Here is an 18,100-nt window from a genome sequence, read left to right as displayed (position 1 = left end):
AGTCGGTAGAGGAGACACAGTGTGTGCTAAAGCCTATCCTTCCTGCCCTGTGTCCCCATAGACACCAACAGCACATCCGGAGACCCAGTGGAGAAGGATGAAACACCTTTTGGGGTGAGCGTGGGAAGTGGAAGCTTGTCCAGGACTTTAGATTCAGGAGGCCGGGCTAGAGGCTCATCTGCATGTCATTTCTGGTCAGAGCACAGAGATGAGTAGAATCTGGCCTGAGCTTAATCAGCCCCCTTTACAGCCGTGACTTGGAGGCCCCAGGGGAGGAGGAGGCAGGTCTGGGGGCCTGGCTCTGGGCATCTATGCAGGATGGAGAAACAGTTTGCTATGGGGGAGCTCTGAGAGTGCAGACAACCCCCAAATCTGACCACCCCACACCCTCAGGTCTCCATGGCTGTGGGCCTGGCTGTTTTTGCCTGCCTCTTCCTTTCTACGACATTTCTTGTGCTCAACAAATGTGGACGGAGGAACAAGTTTGGGATCAACCGTGAGTTGGGAGGCTGCAGAATGGCTGTCTGTCAGTCTGTCCGTCTGGCTTTGTTTCCTGCTGGCTCTTCCCCACTCTGTCCTCTCTGTGGGGGCCTGTGCACACGTGGAGTTCTACAGAGTGTGTGTTTGGGGTATACGAGGACTGGCTATGGGGCTTGTGAATATGAGTGTGTCGGTGCTGGAGCCGGGGTAGTTTCAGAGGTAGCATCTGCTAATTGGTGGCTGGATTGTAGTCAAACACTAAGTGGGTCTGGGAGGTCTGGGCTCTGCGGGGGGGCAGTGGGGGAGTTCTCTGGTGGCCCACGGGGCCTGGGGTTGGACAGGAGCCACATAGAGAATGGCCATAGTGCCCCCCCCCTTCCTCCTGCCTGCTGTCTTGCTTCCTAGCTCTTCTGTTCCTCCCATGCAAGTTATGAGGTGGGGTCGCCTGGCACGCTGCAACCTGACAGGAGCTAGAGTGTGTGCCTGGGCTGTGACCCCGCCATGTGACTGTGTCTCCTCCCCAGGCCCCACCGTGCTGGCTCCAGAGGATGGACTGGCCATGTCCCTGCATTTCATGACATTGGGTGGCAGCTCCTTGTCTCCCAGCGAGGGCAAAAGCTCTGGGCTCCAAGGCCACATCATTGAGAACCCACAGTACTTCAGTGATGCCTGTGAGGGGCTGGGTCAAGGGTGCGGGCGAGCCTGTGTGTGTGTGTGTGTGTACGTGTGTGTGTGCATGTGGAAAAGCCCCTGTGTGCCATTGCCTTTGCCCACCCCAGGCCTGAACAAGCCTTCCCTCCCACCCCGCTGCCACCCACGTCCACATCATGTCATGGGGCTTTGGTGAAGGTGTGAAGGCTCACTTTCAGTGTCCATCCTCCCCTTTGCCTGGCACCCCCTGTGCAGAGCACAGCCCTGCTGGACAGTCCTGTCCTTGCCCCTGTCCCATCCTTCCCAAGACTGGGGCTCTTGTCTGATCCTGCAAGCCCCCCTGCAGGTGTTCATCACATCAAGCGCCGAGATATCGTGCTCAAGTGGGAGCTGGGTGAGGGCGCCTTTGGGAAGGTCTTCCTAGCTGAGTGCCACAACCTGCTGCCTGAGCAGGACAAGATGCTAGTGGCCGTCAAGGTAAGACCTTGGCCATGCGATATTGCTGGCCCGGGCCCCCCTCCCAGAGCACCATCATTCCAGGGTGGGGTGCTCAGGCTGGTGGGTGGGAGGCTGGGGTCTGGCATGGTTCACGACTTGGGGGTGGATGGGTCACCTTGGACGTGGGGAGGTCAAGGCTGGGCCCCCACCCAGGCCTGTCCCCGCCCCTACCATCCAGGCGCTGAAGGAGGTGTCTGAGAGCGCCCGGCAGGACTTCCAGCGGGAGGCCGAGCTGCTCACCATGTTGCAGCACCAGCACATCGTGCGCTTCTTTGGCGTCTGCACCGAGGGCCGCCCGCTGCTCATGGTCTTTGAGTACATGCGGCATGGTGACCTCAACCGCTTCCTCCGGTATGAGGGCCTGGCCCTGGCGCTGGCCCCTGGCCCGTCGTCCCTTCCCTACAAGCACATCCCTGCTTGTCTGCTGAACTGAGGGGGGTGGGACACCAAGAAGGAGCAGGAAGGCCCTGTCCGCGAGGCAAATGTGAGGCAAGTGTGTGAATGTGAGGAGAGTCCGTGCGGAGGACAGAGCGGCAATGTCAGGGAGGTTGCATTAGCAGAAGTCACGAGCTGAATCTTCAGGATGGGTGGGCTTTGCAGAGACTGTGTGTGTGCACGTGCGTGTGGCACACAGAAGCCAGGCCTGTAGGAGGTGGCAGTTTTGATAACTACGATAACAGCAATAACAGACATTTATCAGGCACTTTCCACGCTCCAGGCACTGTGCTATATATTTTATAATTCATTCTAATTATGACTGTATGTGCTTATACATATATGTCTGTATAATAATATAAATGTATATTTATTTTTCATAGTCTCCTAGCATATATGGCAATTTATACTTGAAGAAAGTTACCAAAAATTCGTTTCTTTGGCTTTGGACAGAACAACTCTGATATGTTAACTAATTTGTACTGATAATTTTAATAACTTCAAGAAATGTACCCATTTCTCAGATGAGGCTTAGAGAGGTTAAGTGACTTGCTCAAGGGCACACAGGTAACAAATGGTCCAGGGAGATGTGACCCCAGGCAGAGCCCTGCTCTCAAATCCTGACTGTGATGGTCACATATTCCCTTCGTTGTGTCCTACTCCGATGAGGTGGACCCCCTGTGAGGTTGGGGCCGTGTGAGGCAGGGAAAGGGCCAGGGTTTGGAATCAACTGCGACTTATTAGCTGCGCCTATTTTGCCAAGTAGATTTCCTCTCAGGCCTCAGTTTCCCTACCAGTAAGAGGGACAACGTGGGACTGTGGTTCTGGATGAGTGTGCCTGTACAGCTGATGGTAGTGATTTGGTCTCCAAACATCCCTTTGGGAGTGACAGGTCATTCATGTAGCCAGGCTGCAAAATTCAGCTGGGAGAGACTCCAGAGTCTGAGCTTATCTTGAGCATGGGGAGGAGCCAATGGAGGATGTGGAGCGGGAAGGAGGTGAGGGCAGACCTGAGGTTAAATGTGGAGGTGAATTGGCTCAGAGGAGCCCAAGTCAAGAGGAGGCCAAAGAGGAGCCCTTCCCCTTACTCACTAGATGCGGTGTGGGCTCTGTGCTAGGGACCGGATGCAAGCCAGGATCCATCTGGGGTCCAGGATGGAGGAACAGCAGCTTTATATAGTGGATAGAGCACGGGTAAACCAAAGGAGGGAAACATGAAAGCTCCTAGATGAGTCTAGAAGACTTCCCCTAGGAGGGGCCATCTATTTCTCCTCGCCTCTGGGCCTCTACCTCTGCCTGGTATACTGGGTCTCCTTCCCAGCCCCTTCACCCACCCCTGTCCCCGACCCCTTCAAGTGGCTTACCCACCTCCCTTCCCAAGGGCTTGAGTGTCAGTTTAGATGTCTCTTCTTCCAGGAAGCCTTCCCTGACTTCTTCCATCCCTACCCTGAGTGCCCATCAGGTGCCCCCCACACTGCACTGCTGTAACCTGTTTATCTGCATCCTACCCTCCACTGTAGCTCTGGTGCTTGGCACATTGGAGATGTTACCTGGAATAAGTGAAGAAATAAATTGTTGAGGAGAAAGTTGGCCAGTAGGAAAGGGCAGTAGTGACAAAACCGTCAGTCAGACAGCTTCAGAAGAAGGGATATTTGGGGAATGGAGATGAATGATCAGGGACTGGTCTGGAGGGATGGCTGTGGGGAGGAGGAGGGCATCCTGGAAACCTTTGGAAGGAAGGCTGGATACCGAGGGCAAAGGTGAGAGAGACAGGAATCAAGGACGACCACATTTCAGGCTCACAGCCTGGGTGGGGGATGTTCCCTTCACTGAGGCAGGGGCAGGCCTGGGGGAAGACGCTGAGCATCTTCGCAAGGGCTGAGTCGGAGGTGTACCCGGGCAAGAGATGTAGGGGCCAGTGGGCAGCTCCAGTGGGCTTGGAGTTCAAGGGGGCTGCCTGAGAGGAAGGCATTAATGTGGAAAGTGTGGGCACCAGTGGAAGCTCTAGAGGTGGGGCACACCAGCCGGCCCCCATCCAGGTCCCTCCAGACAGCTGCCTCCCCTGTTCTTTCCTTCCTCCATTCCCTGAGTCCCTTCCCCCACCCCCCAACCCCCAGCTCCCTGGGCTCCCTTCTCTCAGGCTCCTGGGGGTTCTCTCCTCCCAGCCTATCCTTCTCCCTCACTCTTTCTCGAAGGTCCCACGGGCCTGATGCCAAGCTGTTGGCTGGCGGGGAGGACGTGGCTCCAGGGCCTCTGGGCCTGGGGCAGCTGCTGGCCGTGGCTAGCCAGGTCGCCGCGGGGATGGTGTACCTGGCGGGTCTGCACTTCGTGCATCGGGACCTGGCCACGCGCAACTGTCTGGTGGGTCAGGGACTAGTGGTCAAGATCGGCGATTTCGGCATGAGCAGGGACATCTACAGCACCGACTATTACCGCGTAAGTCTTTCACCCCGACCCCTCCCACAGCATCCAAACTGCAGACACGCTAATGCCGAGTCCCCCTCCAGTGCCTGCCCTTGCTGGGCACGCCCTCCTCTTCCTCAGGCGGTGTGGTGTCTGAGACTCTCTGGCTCTGGTTTTTAACCCTCCTCCTACCCCCTCGGCCCCCAGTGGAGGAGGGTCTGTCTCCACTATCGCGGAGGGAAACGGCACCATCGGTTTTTCCCTTTTAGCCCTGGGCCGGAGAGCCACTTCTATTTATTTTTAATGACGGGACTGGGGGCGGGTCTGCGTCAGGAGAGGCTGTCCGCGGTGGGCGCCCGCAGGAGGTGACGCAGCGCCCGCACGCCGGCAGGTGGGGGGCCGCACCATGCTGCCCATCCGCTGGATGCCGCCTGAGAGCATCCTCTACCGCAAGTTCACCACCGAGAGCGACGTGTGGAGCTTCGGCGTGGTGCTCTGGGAGATCTTCACCTACGGCAAGCAACCCTGGTACCAGCTCTCCAACACAGAGGTCAGCCCCGCTCCGTGGGTCATTCCCTGCCGGCCACCCTTCCCCCGCCCCTTCGGGTCCCTTTTTCAGGAAATTCAGTCCCCTTCTGCCCCTCATCCCACTGCCGGCAGGTCGGGCGCCCATCCAGCATCCCGCTGACACTGCTCTCTCCACCCCAACCCTGTTCTTTTCTCACATTCTTCCTTCTCCTATTCTAACTGGCTCCTGGGGGAACCTCAAAGCACTTATAAATGGAGCCCAGACCCCCATCCCTAGCTGCATTTTATAGACCTAGTAGGCATCATCAGGGTGAAAGGGAGAGGCATGGAAAGAGGAACACAATACGAGAGGGCCTGCCACTGCAGCAGGAAGGCTGGAGGTTAGACTGTAAGAAGGACGGTCCTACACCTCCCCTTGCCCTCCTGGCTGGGCACAGGTGTTCCCTCTCCCAGAGCAGCTCCCCCCTATCCCCTCCTTGGCTCGCAGCTGTCAGTTTCCATTTCTCCTCCTAATGCAGTCTGCTCCCTGGAGGCTGGTGGCGTGGGAGAGAGGGTTATAGATTTTAATTTTCTCAAGCACTGAGAGAAGGAATGGAATTAGTGCCGCCCATAACCCAAGTCCTCTAATGGCGAGGGAGGGAAGAAGGGGGGAAGAGACTCCAGGCCCTTCAAGCATCTCCCTGCCACAATCTCTCCTTCTTTGGATCCCTTAGCTGCTCTTGCAGTCCTTCCTGGAGTTTAACTTTGATCTTTCCCGCTGCAGTTTTCTTTTAAGAGCAGCTAGGTCCCCACAGAGTGGTACCTAGAGAAGAGAAAAAAAGTGGGGTTGCCCTCTACCTTAAAATGCAAGCCAGCCACTTTTCAAGGCCTTTACCTGCAACCCTGCTCTGTTTTCTTTTTGCCCTCTGGAGCTGAGAGATGGAGAACCCTTCCCTTCTTCCATGCAGCCCTCAATACTAAACTGATGGATTTGGCAAATGCCTTGGCCCCTCCCCCTCCTTGGCCCACCTGGCAAGTCTTCCTAGGGTCTGATTCCAGCCCTTTGGGATACAATTCTACCCCAGCCCAACCCTCCCAGGGTCTCTTTAGCTTTAATCCTTCCACTGCTCAGTGTCAGAGTGGAAAGGAATCTTGGGATTCACTGCATCCTTTCAGATTATTAGTAGCCACGAGGCCCAGACATATCGTATGACCTGCCTTGGGAGCTTCAATGAGGCAGAGGCAGTGCTGGGTCTGGCCTCACTCTCCTGCCCCCAGCCCAGTGTGCCCTCTTCTCTCTCCCTCTGGTGGCCCCAGGCGATCGAGTGCATCACGCAGGGACGTGAGCTGGAGCGGCCGCGTGCCTGCCCACCGGAGGTCTACGCCATTATGCGGGGCTGCTGGCAGCGGGAGCCCCAACAACGCCACAGCATCAAGGATGTGCACACCCGGCTGCAAGCCCTTGCCCAGGCCCCTCCTGTCTACCTGGATGTCCTGGGCTAGAAGGCTGGCCCAAGGGCTGGGGCTGGGTAGCCGGAATACTGCAGCCTGCCCTCAGCGACCCCCATGGCTCCCAGCAGCCCCAGGGTGATCTCAAAGCATCTAACTCACCCTCAGCATGCGGGAGGGGACAGGTGGGGTCTGGGAGCAGAGGATGTCCCTGCTTCTCTAGGCAGGGTTCCGCCATAGCAATTATATTTATTATCCCTTGGCTGTGTCTCTTGCCAATTCTTGGGATGGTGTCATTCTGGGAGGGGGTTATGGGGACTCAGGTAGGGGGATGACTTTCCGGGATCCTTCCCCTCTCTGCTTAACCTCAGCCACCTACCCCTACTGCACGCAGCCGTCACCTCCACCTTGTAGTGGTGGGTTGCCTCCCAGTCCCATGGTCATCTTGTCCGCCTGGCGGTGAGGCAGCCTCAGGTCGAGCTTCCCGGACCTTCAGACCCTAATTGCCTATCTCTGTATTTCACTCAGGAAGGCTGCAGTAGGAGGGATTGAAGTTAGATGTGGAGGTGGACAGGATGGAAGCATTGGTGGGGTGAGTGTTCCTTGTATTGGTGTGCCCAGAACAGAGCAAGCACACAATGCAACAAAAGGTTGAGAAAGAAAAGGGGGGGACAGCTTGCGTATGTGGGCGCATGTGTGCACGAGAGCACACGTGCACATGCATGCACGTGTGTGTGTGTGTGTGTATACATGTGGCAGGGACAGGGAAGGAGTAGGATAAAGGAATGGTTGAGGGAAGCAGGACCGCTTGTTCCTTCCCCTCTGTCACTCTTCTCGGCTCTAAGTGCTTTGAGATCCATACCTGGAGGCCAGGAATTGAGCAAGGTGGCTATTTCCTAAGGACCAAGCCATCTCCCCATTCCATTCTGCCCAAGGGAGGAGGTAAGCGCTCCCTTCCCCTCTGTCCCTTGGAACACCACTGGCCCGAGGCCACCACTGGCCCGAGGCTTTTGTCAGCTCCGAGGCTGGGTGAGGTCCCCCACCCCAGGACCTGGGCCCTGCCCCCATCTTCCTCACCCTGGAGCCAGGGAGGAGCAATTTCCTCCCACCCTCAGCCCCATCACTTCCAATCACCTGCCCCGCTCCTGCAATAACCCACGCTCCCCATGGCTCCTCAGGGCTAATGGCGTGACTGTCTCATGTCCCTGGGTGCCCAGCTCTCCCCACCCGGTGATTCAATCTGGGTCTTATCACCCCTAGGCCTAGGCCGATGGTGTCTGCCTCTTGTCCAGGCCGGTTAGTGCTAATGGAGGTCTGACCCAGGGCTGCGGGCTGATTGATGGGGGGGTCTGGTCCTTGAGGGCCAAGTTTAAAGGCCCTCCTCTCATGCCCTGGGCTGAGTGGGGCTGGTGCTGCGCCACCCCCGGGAAGGGAGGGCTTAAGCAGAAGTGATTGGGAGGAGAGAAGGTTGGAACGTGCTAGGAGAGACAGGGTCAGGGGATCAAATCCAACAGGTGAGCTCAGAGACAGTGCAAAGAGAGAGACAATGCAGACAGAGAGAGGGACAGGACCTAAAGACATGGAGACAGGCTGAGAGACTGTCGAGAGGGTGCAAACAGAGAGGGAGAAAGAGACGCACAGACGGATGGACACAGATGAAGAGACAGAGGCACAGATGAGTGACGTAAACAGACACAGGTGGCACAAGCAGCTGAATCAGAGTGTCCTGGAGAATAGCATGGCCTCCTTGGAGGGTGCCTTCTATCTCGCCCACACTCCCATCCTCCCCACCTCCTCAGGCCCCTTGAGCCTGTCTTCAGGGCCGAGGAGGGAAGTGGTACACACTTCCAGCCTTGGAGACTCTGTGGGTAGAGGCGTAGGGGGCCTGGGGTTTGGCCCACACTGAGCATCACTGAAGCAAAGGGGATGGAGGTCAGGTGGCAGAAGGGACCCGCCAGGGCATGTGGAGCGTTACCAAGGTCAAGAGCATCAGAGTCTCAGAGGCTCTTAAAACCACAGCTGGAGGTATTGCTGGAAAAACTGGACAGGTGAGGTGAGGGGTTCTGGGAACAAGGTTAGGACAGGGAAAGGAAAATGCTGGGAGACTGTGGGAGAGGGAATTGGATAGCTTTCATCGATGTGGGAACAGGAGCTTAAGCCAATGACTTTGATTCCTTCAGGCAATCGGGGCCTGGGGCCTTGTCCTGGGTGGTAAGGAGGGAGCTTGCACCCACTTTGTCAGCTTCATGGCCTAAGAGCCCCTGCAGTCCGTTCCCTTCATTGATGGGCACGTAGATGACAGGCACACCAGCCTACCCCACACAGCCAGGCATGCACGTGCAAACATGTATACACATGGCACCTCCCCCCTCCCCGACTCATAACTGTTGGATCCCATTGTCTTTAATGGTGCTCCCCACCACGCCACTGTGACACGTGCCCCGTCCCTGTTAATTACCTCCTGGCTGTGCCAAGTCCATTAACTGCCACACCCACCCCTGCCACACACACACCAGGGGCTAAGCACCAGCTGAGATGAACGCCTGCAGGGGGATCAATGGAATGGGGCCCTGAGGACCCCATGGGGAGCTGGGACAGGGATAGCCACCTGAGGCTGTGGGGATCAGACATCTGAGTCCCCCAGACCTGGTGTAGTTCCCCCACTACCCCTCCCTCTCAGAGATAGCTGTCTTGGTTGGGAGACATAGGCTCAGATGAGGTGGTGGATACTGCAGGAACACCCAACATTGAGGAAAGAACCCTGAACTCCCCTGTCTAAGGAAGCTTCTGCCAGCATCTCCACAGGGCTCTGGAGAGAAGGAATCAGTGATGCAGAAGCCAGTGTGGCTCCCCAGGGGCCCCCAGCAGGGGGGATGGGCCCTCTACAGAACCCAGGGGTCCAAGCCTTCCAAGGCTGACCCCCTCAGCCTTCCTAACCAGCCTCTGCCTCTTTTCTGTCTGCTCCCGTGGGGGCTGGATTCCCGACAGGAGGGCGGAGCATCTGTTCAGGTTTCCAGGAACAGTGCAGGCAGAGTGTTGGGGCAGCCTGGGTGGAGAATGTCCTGTCCTGTCCTATGTCCCCTTGAACCACCAAGCTAAAGAGAGATCCTAGAGAAATTCCGTACTCCATAGGCCCTGGACTCTCCAAGTACCAGCTGGAGAAAGCCTGTTTTGCTCAATTCCTAACGTGGCCTTAGACAGGCTGTCCAATGAGAGAGGGGCTGACAGTGCCGGGAGGAGCCAGGACCCAGAAACCCCAACTTTCAGTCTACAGCCATGCTGAACCACCAGGCAGTCCAGCACCATCCCCAGAGGGGACTGAGGACTCCACAGCTCCAAGCATCAGTGCCCTCCCAGATTCTCTCTCTGTCCGGCCCCGCCCCATCCCCGCCCCGGCCCCGCCCCCCACCAGCTCTGACAGACTCCAGTGCTAAGATGGAAAGTTGGAGCAGCTCTGGCTCTGGGGCAGTGGGGAGGAGAGAGACCTGGAGCCAGGAGATGGAGACAAGACAGGGCCAGAGCTGCCAGGAGAGCCCACTTAGGGGCAAAGACAAGGAGAGAGGGGGCAGCCCAGAGCAGTGCAGAGAAACAAGAGGTGCATGCATAGGGAATGGAGAAAAAAGCAGAGAGCCCCAGCTTCGGCCCAGAGCCCTGGGGCAGTGTGTTTTACTCTGAACCCTTGGACCAAGAGGCTCTTTAACACCCCCTCCTACTCAGCTGGGTCCCTTCCTCTCTTTCCAGGGCTTGGTTCCCTGGAGATCAAGCTTCTAGACTCTGCAGCCAGAGTGCCTGGTTCTGTACCTACCAGCTCTGTGATGCTGAGCAATTTACACCGCCTTTCTGTGCCTTAGTGTCCTCCTCTACAAAATGCAGATAATAATAGCACTAATCTCCTAGGGTCATTATGAGATTTAAACAAGTCTCACGTGTAAAGCTTTTCCAATGAGGCCTGGCCTGTGGTAGGTGCTATATAAATGTTTGCTGTTTTCATTCCTCTGTTTCCCGCACTTCTTCCTCCTTCTCTCTATCCTATGACAGACTTTGAGCACCCCAGTGTCAGGCCTGACCCTGGTCTTTGGGGTGGGATAGGCCAGGCTGGCGGGAAGAATATTTTGGGGGGATAGTGTTCACAGAAGAGAAGCTCTTATCCCCTGATCCCAACCACCCTCTCCAGCTGCACCAGCTTCAGAGAGGTCTAGCCTGGCCGTGGAGTGTGTGAGGAAGGAGAGGGCTTCTCTCGCCCTCTGAAACCCCATGGGCTGTGGGTCTCTGGGTACCCCCCAACCGGCCCTGGTGGAGGATGGGCCCTGGGTCTGCAGGGATGGCAGGGCCAGAGCGGACCCCACTCACCACCCCATCAACTCCTGTCCCTCAACTCTCTGACTTCCCCCAGTGGGAATTCCCCTCCCGGCTCACCTCCTCTGGGAAGCCCTCAGGGATTACTCAGACCTTGGTGCCCCTGTAGGGTGATTCTAAGGTCACAAATCCTCCCAGACTCTGAGTCAGGTCTCCAGTGTATACATCCAGGAGTGGGAAACATGCTTCTGAGGCTTTCTATCCTTTATCCCTGTGGCCTCCCACTCCTGAGTGTCAGGAAGTCTTTCTTGCTGTCTACCTTCCTGCTTCCCACCTGGATCTGAAGGGGTTACTCAGCTCCAGGCCTGCCCACTGCAGGTCCCAGCTGCCTGGGGCCTGTGGTCAGAGCTAATGTAGGAGAGAGTTGGAGGACAAGAGGGGATAAAGTTATTAGCATCTTCATCTTTGAGGGATATCGATTGTCGGGTCTCCAGACTCGCTTGGTCTTATAATGGGGCTCACGGGGGTGTCGGGAGGGGCTCAGAAAAAATCTCATGAAGCCTCCCCACCCCTTATCCTTGAGTGGGAGCTGGGCTGCCTGGGTTTTCTCAAAGGAAGACATGCAGAGACACAATGTGGGGGACAAGGGCTGAGAGGGAGGCAGAGGGGCTGAGAGGGGAGTTAGGGCTTGATGCCGTGATCAGGGAGCAGACTGTGGGGTGGGAGCTGGAGTAGACGTGGGCTTGGTTTCAGTTCACTGCCCTTTGCTTTAAGGGGTGTGTGTGTGTGTGAGAGAGAGAGAGAGAGAGAGGGAGAGAGAGAAAAGGCAGGGATCCCTCCTCCTGAGGCTCATACACATTCAGCTGAGGCAGAGCCTCCTCCATTGGCACGTGAATGTTCTGTGATACGTTACCTGCCCCTCTCCAAGCAGCTGACTGAATGTTTCTGGTGTGATTCTGTGTGTGGTGGTGGCAGCCCCTCCCAGTGGAGTGTGTCGCCCCCTTCCCACCCCCAGGGTAACTTTGGTCCCAGTGCGTCAGGTTTTGTGTTCGTGTGTGACAGTCCCCGTGTGCTGGTTTGTGTAAACTGGGCTCTCTGCCCGCGTCTGTTCAAAGTCTCACTCCTGACGAGGTCACCAGGGATGTAGGCAGGGGAAGGGGCCGAGGGATCTGACTGCCCACCTCGTCCAGGGGGCCCCTCTTCCAGCCAGAGGTTTTTTAGCTCCAGGTTGACCATGTGCAGGGGTGGCGATGGAACTTAGATGGCAGAGAGACTCCAAGGGGTGAGAGCCTCAGAGAGGGAGATGTGGTGCTGCTGGGGACAGAAGGGCACAATCTCCCTTCCTTCTGTCCCTCCCTCCGGATTCCTCTCTTCCTCTCTTCTCTTTTCCTTCGGAAGCAGGGAGGAGGGGGGCGGGAGTGGCTTCTTGGGCAGGGGGTCAGACTGTTCCTTTTGCCCTGGAGGAGCTGGCTTCCCCTCGCTGGGCTGGGAGAGGAGGTAATTAATGGCAGGGAGGCCAGGAGGGGAGCGTGTTCAGGGCTAATGTTGGTATTAATCAGGAGCCGGTCCCCAGTGAGGGATAGGATTCAGCTGGGGCACTCGTGTGTGTGTGTGTGTGTGTGTGTGTGTGTGTGTGTCTCTGTGTGTGTCTATGTCTGTGTGTTGGGAAGTGGGGGACTATGGAGCACCAGGAGTCCCTGGCTCATTCTGTCAGCCTTCCTTGCTCCCCAAAGTGCCCCCCCTCCCTTGCCCTTGTTTTTCTGGAAGTCCATCCTGCTATCTGGCCTCCAACCTCCTGCTGAGGGAGGGCCAAGATCCCTCCTCAAGTCCAAGTCCGCCCCTGGATGTGGGGGGGGGAAGGCCACCCCCCACGCCCAAACCCTTCACTAGCTCTTACTGCGGGCAGGAGGGCACATTAGGTGATTCCCGAGGCTGTCAGCCCTGCTAATTGCCTCTCAACCTTCCCTTCATCACCAGGGCGGCCCCCCCATGAACTCCATTAGCCACCCCCCTCCCCTGATAGCCCCTAAATCAGCCCCAACTATTCACAGGAGGGGGAGCTGGGCTGAGCTGTGATTACAGCTAGAGTGGAGGGGGTGAGGGACAGAGCTTGAGTGCCAGGCAGACTGTCGGGCAGGCTGGAGGCAGGGCTGGGAGGGGGACAGTAGGGCGTGGGGACCTTTGGGCAGCTTCAGGGCAGAGACCACCCAGGGAGGGACCTGGGAGCCTGAAATAGGGAGGGAAGGTCAGGTTGGAAGGTGGGCAATGGGCAGGGTGTGTGTGTGTCATAGCTTGTATTTCAGCGCGCCCACCCCCCATTAACACCCAGGAAGGTGAGGGAGAGGGTCAGCTGGGCACACGCCCTGTCAGCGGGTCGTCCTCACCACTGTCGTCAGCATCCTTGCCAAGCGTTTATGACATGCTTGGTTGGAGAGGCAGAGAGAGCAGCAAGAATGTGCTATCCTTTCTCCTGGGCTTTCCCGAGAGGACCTCAGGGATCCTTTCGGCTCCCGTGGGCTGCATGGGGCAGAGGCCGAGCTACCCGCTCCGTCCCTGTGTCTGTGTGTTCTGGAGCGCACCTCTGTGCAGCTGTGGCTGAGACAGGGAGTGGCCTGCGAGGTGTGTGCTGACATCCAGCCTCCTGAGGTGAGTTGTGTGTCCAGGAGACAGTGAGACCAGCCCCGTGTCCCACTCAGCCCTCTTTTGAAGCTGGATCGGGGAGCCCTCTCCACCCTCTCCAATTCCTTCAAGACCTCAGCAATCCCTTGCCATCCTGGAGGGAAGAGGCACCCGCTCCCTCTGTGGGCACGTGCTACTGTGCTCTGAGCTCACGCACTCCTCGGCACCTCCAAGCCATCAGGTTGCTCCCTGGATCAGTGCTGTGGTCTCCTCCCCAGTCTCCCTGCTTCCACCCGTGCTCTCTACAGCCTATTCTCAACACAACAGTCATTCTTTTAAAACCTGAGTTGAATCATGTCCCTCCTCTGTCTCATAACCTCTAGTGGCTCCCTGTCTCATGCAGAACAAAATCCAACAGCCTTACCACAGCCTACAAGGTCCTGCAGATTTGACCCCCGTTACACCTCTGTCCTTGACATCTCCCACCACGCTCCCTGCTGCTCACTCAGTTCCAGTCTCCTAGCTAGTCTGTGAACATGGCATATGCTCTGGCCCCAGGGCCTTTGTACTTGCTCTTCCTCTGCCTGGAATGCCCTTCCCTCAGAAATCTGTGTGGCTCCGTCCTTCACCTCATTTAGGGCTTCACCTGGAGGATACCTTTTCAGTGAGGCCTTCCCTGACCACCTTTCCAAAAATAGCACCCTCAGCCCTCCCTATCACTCTTCCTGTTTTGTTTTTCTCTATTTTTGTTTGTTTGTTTGTTTGTTAGAGCACTGTTTTCATTGCCCATCGATAATTTGGTTTTATTCTATAGCTAATTACAGGAACAATCCTATTAGAGAAAAACATTGAAAACTCTTGTGTAGTTAGGACTAAAGGTGATAGCTGAAAAAGGGTCACTGAGGAATATTTCAAAGTGTATAGTGATTTTATAACAGAGTTTGTGTTGAGTGAACAGTAACCACTTGCTCTGGAGAATTCCAGTATGGTAATATGAATATTCCTTCCGGGTATAAGGCGAGGAGAGAGATTCGTACAAGTCATTATTCATCGCAATGGACAATGAATGTTGTCTACATGTTTTTCTCTATTTTTTATGATTACACTTATCATCTAATGCGTCATGATTTTACTGATTTCATTTATTACCTCTTCACCAGCACTACTACTAGAATGAAAGCTTCATTTTTTTACCTTTCATATTTAGGTAGAGATTTTTGCCTATTTTGTTCATATCTCTAGCCCTTATTCATGAATCAATGAAGGAATAATTGACTCTTTCCCCGATCAGCATGTGAGCTCTTTGAGGGAGGAAACTTTTACTTCTCCCCTAAATAAGTTAAATGTGAAGGTCTTAAAAGTGTGCCTAGGGGACTTGCCTGGTGACGCAGTGGTTAAGACTCTGTGCTCCAATGCAGGGGGCTGGGGTTCGATCCCTGGTCAGGGAACTAGATCCTATATGCATGCTGCAACTAAGAGTTTGCACGTCACAACTAAGGAGCCCGCCTGCCGCAACTAAGACCCGGTGCAACCAAATAAATAAGTAAATATTAAAATAAAAAAAAGTGTGCCTAGTAATCAGTAGGGTTTGTTTAATAAAAGTTAGTAGTTGCCATCAACATCATCATGATGTCATTTCCTCTGTACCCCGGGTGCCAGTATCAGGCCACCCAAGATGGCTGTTCTCTTGCTCTCTGTACATCCCCCGCTTGACCAGCCCCTGCTTCACCTACACCCTAGTCCGATGACTGACCTTCCCTCTTAATCATAGAGCCTACTCAGCAAATGCCTACATACTTGCTCCCGGCCCCAGCTAGTGATTGCTCTAATCTTTAGATCAGAGCTATCTTCACTATGGTAGTTTATCAAAAGGGGGAGCCCCTCTGCTGGTTACCCTGGTAACTGATGTGCCAACCTGACATCAATTCCCTCTATAACTGGAACCCCCCTACCCCCCCACCCCACCCCCCGTGTCGCTCCAGGACCTTGCTTCAGATGTGTAAGATCCCCCATCTATTAAACCATTAATGTCTCTATCAATGACTCCAGGCTCTTTCTTTGGTCTTGAGGCTGGGCAATTACAGGGCTTGCAGGCCTGCAGATGCAGCCCAACACCAGGTAAACACAAAACAAGTGCTACTGAACAAAAGGATGAATGAGGACCTTAGGCCCCCTTGTACCTTCCAGGGAGGCAACAGGGGAACTTCCATCCTTCTAGCTATAGGGCTGGGCCCAGGAGGCAGAGTTAGGGTCCAGAGACCCTGGAAGAGCATTGCACAGGGTGGCAGCCATTTACTCTAACGATTATTGTGCACTTACTTTGTGCCAGGCCCTGAGATCACAAAGATGATTTCGACCTGGCCCCAGTCCTTGAAGAACTGAGAGTAACGAGAGAGGGGGGCGAGTTAAACTTTCACATGCAGGAGTGGGATGGGGAGGGAGAGCCAGAAGCTGGAAAGGCTCCCAGAGAAAGGAAAGTAGAGCTGAATGTGAAAGGATGAGAACAAGTGACCCAGGTGAAGGAGGGAGGAGCGCTGTTCTTCCTCTATTGTCCTCAGTCTCCCCATTTACCCCTCGAAAGTGATGGATCAGACAACTTTCAAGGCTCCTCTGGCCTCCGACATGCTGCAACTCTATGATCTTTGGCCTCTGGGCCCTGGATCTGTGCTCTGGTTTCTACTGCCCCCTGTTGGAAATTTTTGGTAACACTGGAGTCAGGAAAAGCAACACCCAACCTTGCCTTCTCCTTTCCTTCCTTCCCCAGTGAGCAGCACCATCCAATCCGCGCCTTCCCTTCACCTTCCACCTCTCAAAGCAACAAACTAAACAACACTTGCTTGTCTGTCAAATAGAGAATATTCTCAACACATTTTTTAAAATAAATTTTAATAATGGTTATGTTTTTTAAAATTAATTAATTAATTAATTAATTTTTGGCTGTGCTGGATCGCCATTGCTTCATGCGCGGGCTTTCTCTAGTTGCGGCCAGCGGGAGCTGCTTTTCCTTGCAGTGCGTTGCCTCCTCTATTGTGGAGCATGGGCTCTAGGCACGTGGGCTTCAGTAGTTGTGGCACATGGGCTTAGTTGCTCCGCAGCATGTGGGATTTTCCCGGGCCAGGGCTCGAACCTGTGTCCCCTGCATTGGCAGGCGGATTCTTAACCACTGCGCCACCAGGGAAGTCCCTCAACACATATTTTTGACAAAGGTCTTGAAACCAGAATACATGAAGAATTCATAACTGTTATAACCCAGCAATCCCACTTATTTTTTTAAAAAACAATATTTATTTGGCTGCGCCGGGTCTGAGGTGCGGCACGCGGGATCTTCAGTTGTGGCATGAAGGGTCTTTAGTTGCGTCATGCAAACTCTTAGTTGTGGCATGTGGGATCTACTTCCTTGATCAGGGATGGAACCCAGGCCCCCTGCATTGGGAGGGCGGAGGCTTATCCACTGAGCCACCACGGAAGTCCCCCCACTTCTAAGTAGAACTGGAAAAAACTCAATGCCCATCTACTCATGTAAACACAAATTGTTATGTATCCATACAATGGAATACCACTCGGTGATAAGCAAGGAATGAAAGCCTTATGGTAAATGAAAGAAGCCAGATGTAAACGAGTACATATTGTATAAGTCCATTTATACGAAATTCTAGAACAAAAAATCTACAGTGACAGCAGATCAGAGATTTCATAGGGTTGGGGTTCGGGAGCGAGGATGGAGTAGCGGGTGGGACGTTATCTGCAAAGCGGCACGAGAGAAGTTTGGGGAGAGGAAAATGTTTTTTTGGTTTTTAAAAAAATTTTAATTAATTAATTAATTAATTTATGGCTGTGTTGGGTCTTCGTTTCTGTGCGAGGGCTTTCTCTAGTTGTGGCAAGCGGGGGCCACTCTTCATCGCGGTGCGCGGGCCTCTCACTATCGCGGCCTCTCTTGTTGCGGAGCACAGGCTCCAGACGCGCAGGCTCAGTAATTGTGGCTCACGGGCCCAGTTGCTCTGCGGCATGTGGGATCTTCCCAGACCAGGGCTTGAACCCATGTCCCCTGCATTGGCAGGCAGATTCTCAACCACTGCGCCACCAGGGAAGCCCCAAGGAAAGTGTTTAAAAAATTTTTTTAAATTGGGTGGTGGTTACACAGATGAACACATTTGTCAAAACTCATCAAACTTGGGGGAAGTTCCCTGGCGGTCTAGTGGTTAGGCCTCGGCGCTTTCACTGCCCCGGCCTGGGTTCAATCCCTGGTCAGGGAACTAAGATCCCACAATACCCATGGCACGCCAAAAACAAACAAACAAAAAACAAAACTGCATCAAACGAAGACATCGAACTAAGTGAACAAGCCAGACACATACTATAAGGACAAATATTGTGTGATTCCACTTATGTGAAGTACCTAGAGTAGTCAAATTCATGGAGGTAGAGAGTAGAATAGAGGGGTTGGGGGAGGAGGAATGGGGAGTTACAGTTTAATGGGTACAGAGTTTCAGTTGGGGATGATGAAAAAGTTATGGAAATGGATGGTGGTGATGGTTGAACAATATGAATGTACTTTATGCCACTGAACTGTACACTTAAAAATGGTTAAAATGGTAAACTTTATATTATTTATATTTTACTATAATAAAAAATGTAAAAGACCCTCATCGAACTGTACACTTTTAAGTGGGTACATTTTTAAATTTATGTCAATTATACTTCAATAAAGTTGAATTGTAAAAGGCGCCAAAGAAGAACGTATCTGTCTTGCTCTCCCTGAACT

The 18,100-nt window shown here is 54.3% G+C and overlaps 1 protein-coding gene across 1 annotated transcript in view; it reads left to right on the top strand.

Annotated features, from left to right (window-relative positions):
- The window catches only part of NTRK1 (neurotrophic receptor tyrosine kinase 1), a 19,357-nt gene extending 12,672 nt beyond the window's left edge, over positions 1-6,685 (top strand). Inside the window, exons 10-17 of the mRNA XM_082462396.1 lie at positions 62-114; positions 394-496; positions 1,005-1,151; positions 1,478-1,608; positions 1,808-1,980; positions 4,260-4,500; positions 4,859-5,017; positions 6,292-6,685. Of these exons, the coding sequence (XP_082318522.1) occupies positions 62-114; positions 394-496; positions 1,005-1,151; positions 1,478-1,608; positions 1,808-1,980; positions 4,260-4,500; positions 4,859-5,017; positions 6,292-6,477 (1,193 nt within the window). The 3' untranslated portion in view covers positions 6,478-6,685. The remainder of the gene's footprint in view (positions 1-61; positions 115-393; positions 497-1,004; positions 1,152-1,477; positions 1,609-1,807; positions 1,981-4,259; positions 4,501-4,858; positions 5,018-6,291) is intronic.
- The last annotated feature ends 11,415 nt before the right edge of the window (positions 6,686-18,100 follow it).

This window comes from Balaenoptera physalus (genome assembly GCF_965194825.1).
Source record: "Balaenoptera physalus genome assembly, chromosome: 1".
NCBI lineage: Eukaryota > Metazoa > Chordata > Mammalia > Artiodactyla > Balaenopteridae > Balaenoptera > Balaenoptera physalus.
The sequence above is the reverse complement of the archived record's forward strand: the minus strand, read 5'-3'. Positions and strand labels throughout refer to the sequence as shown.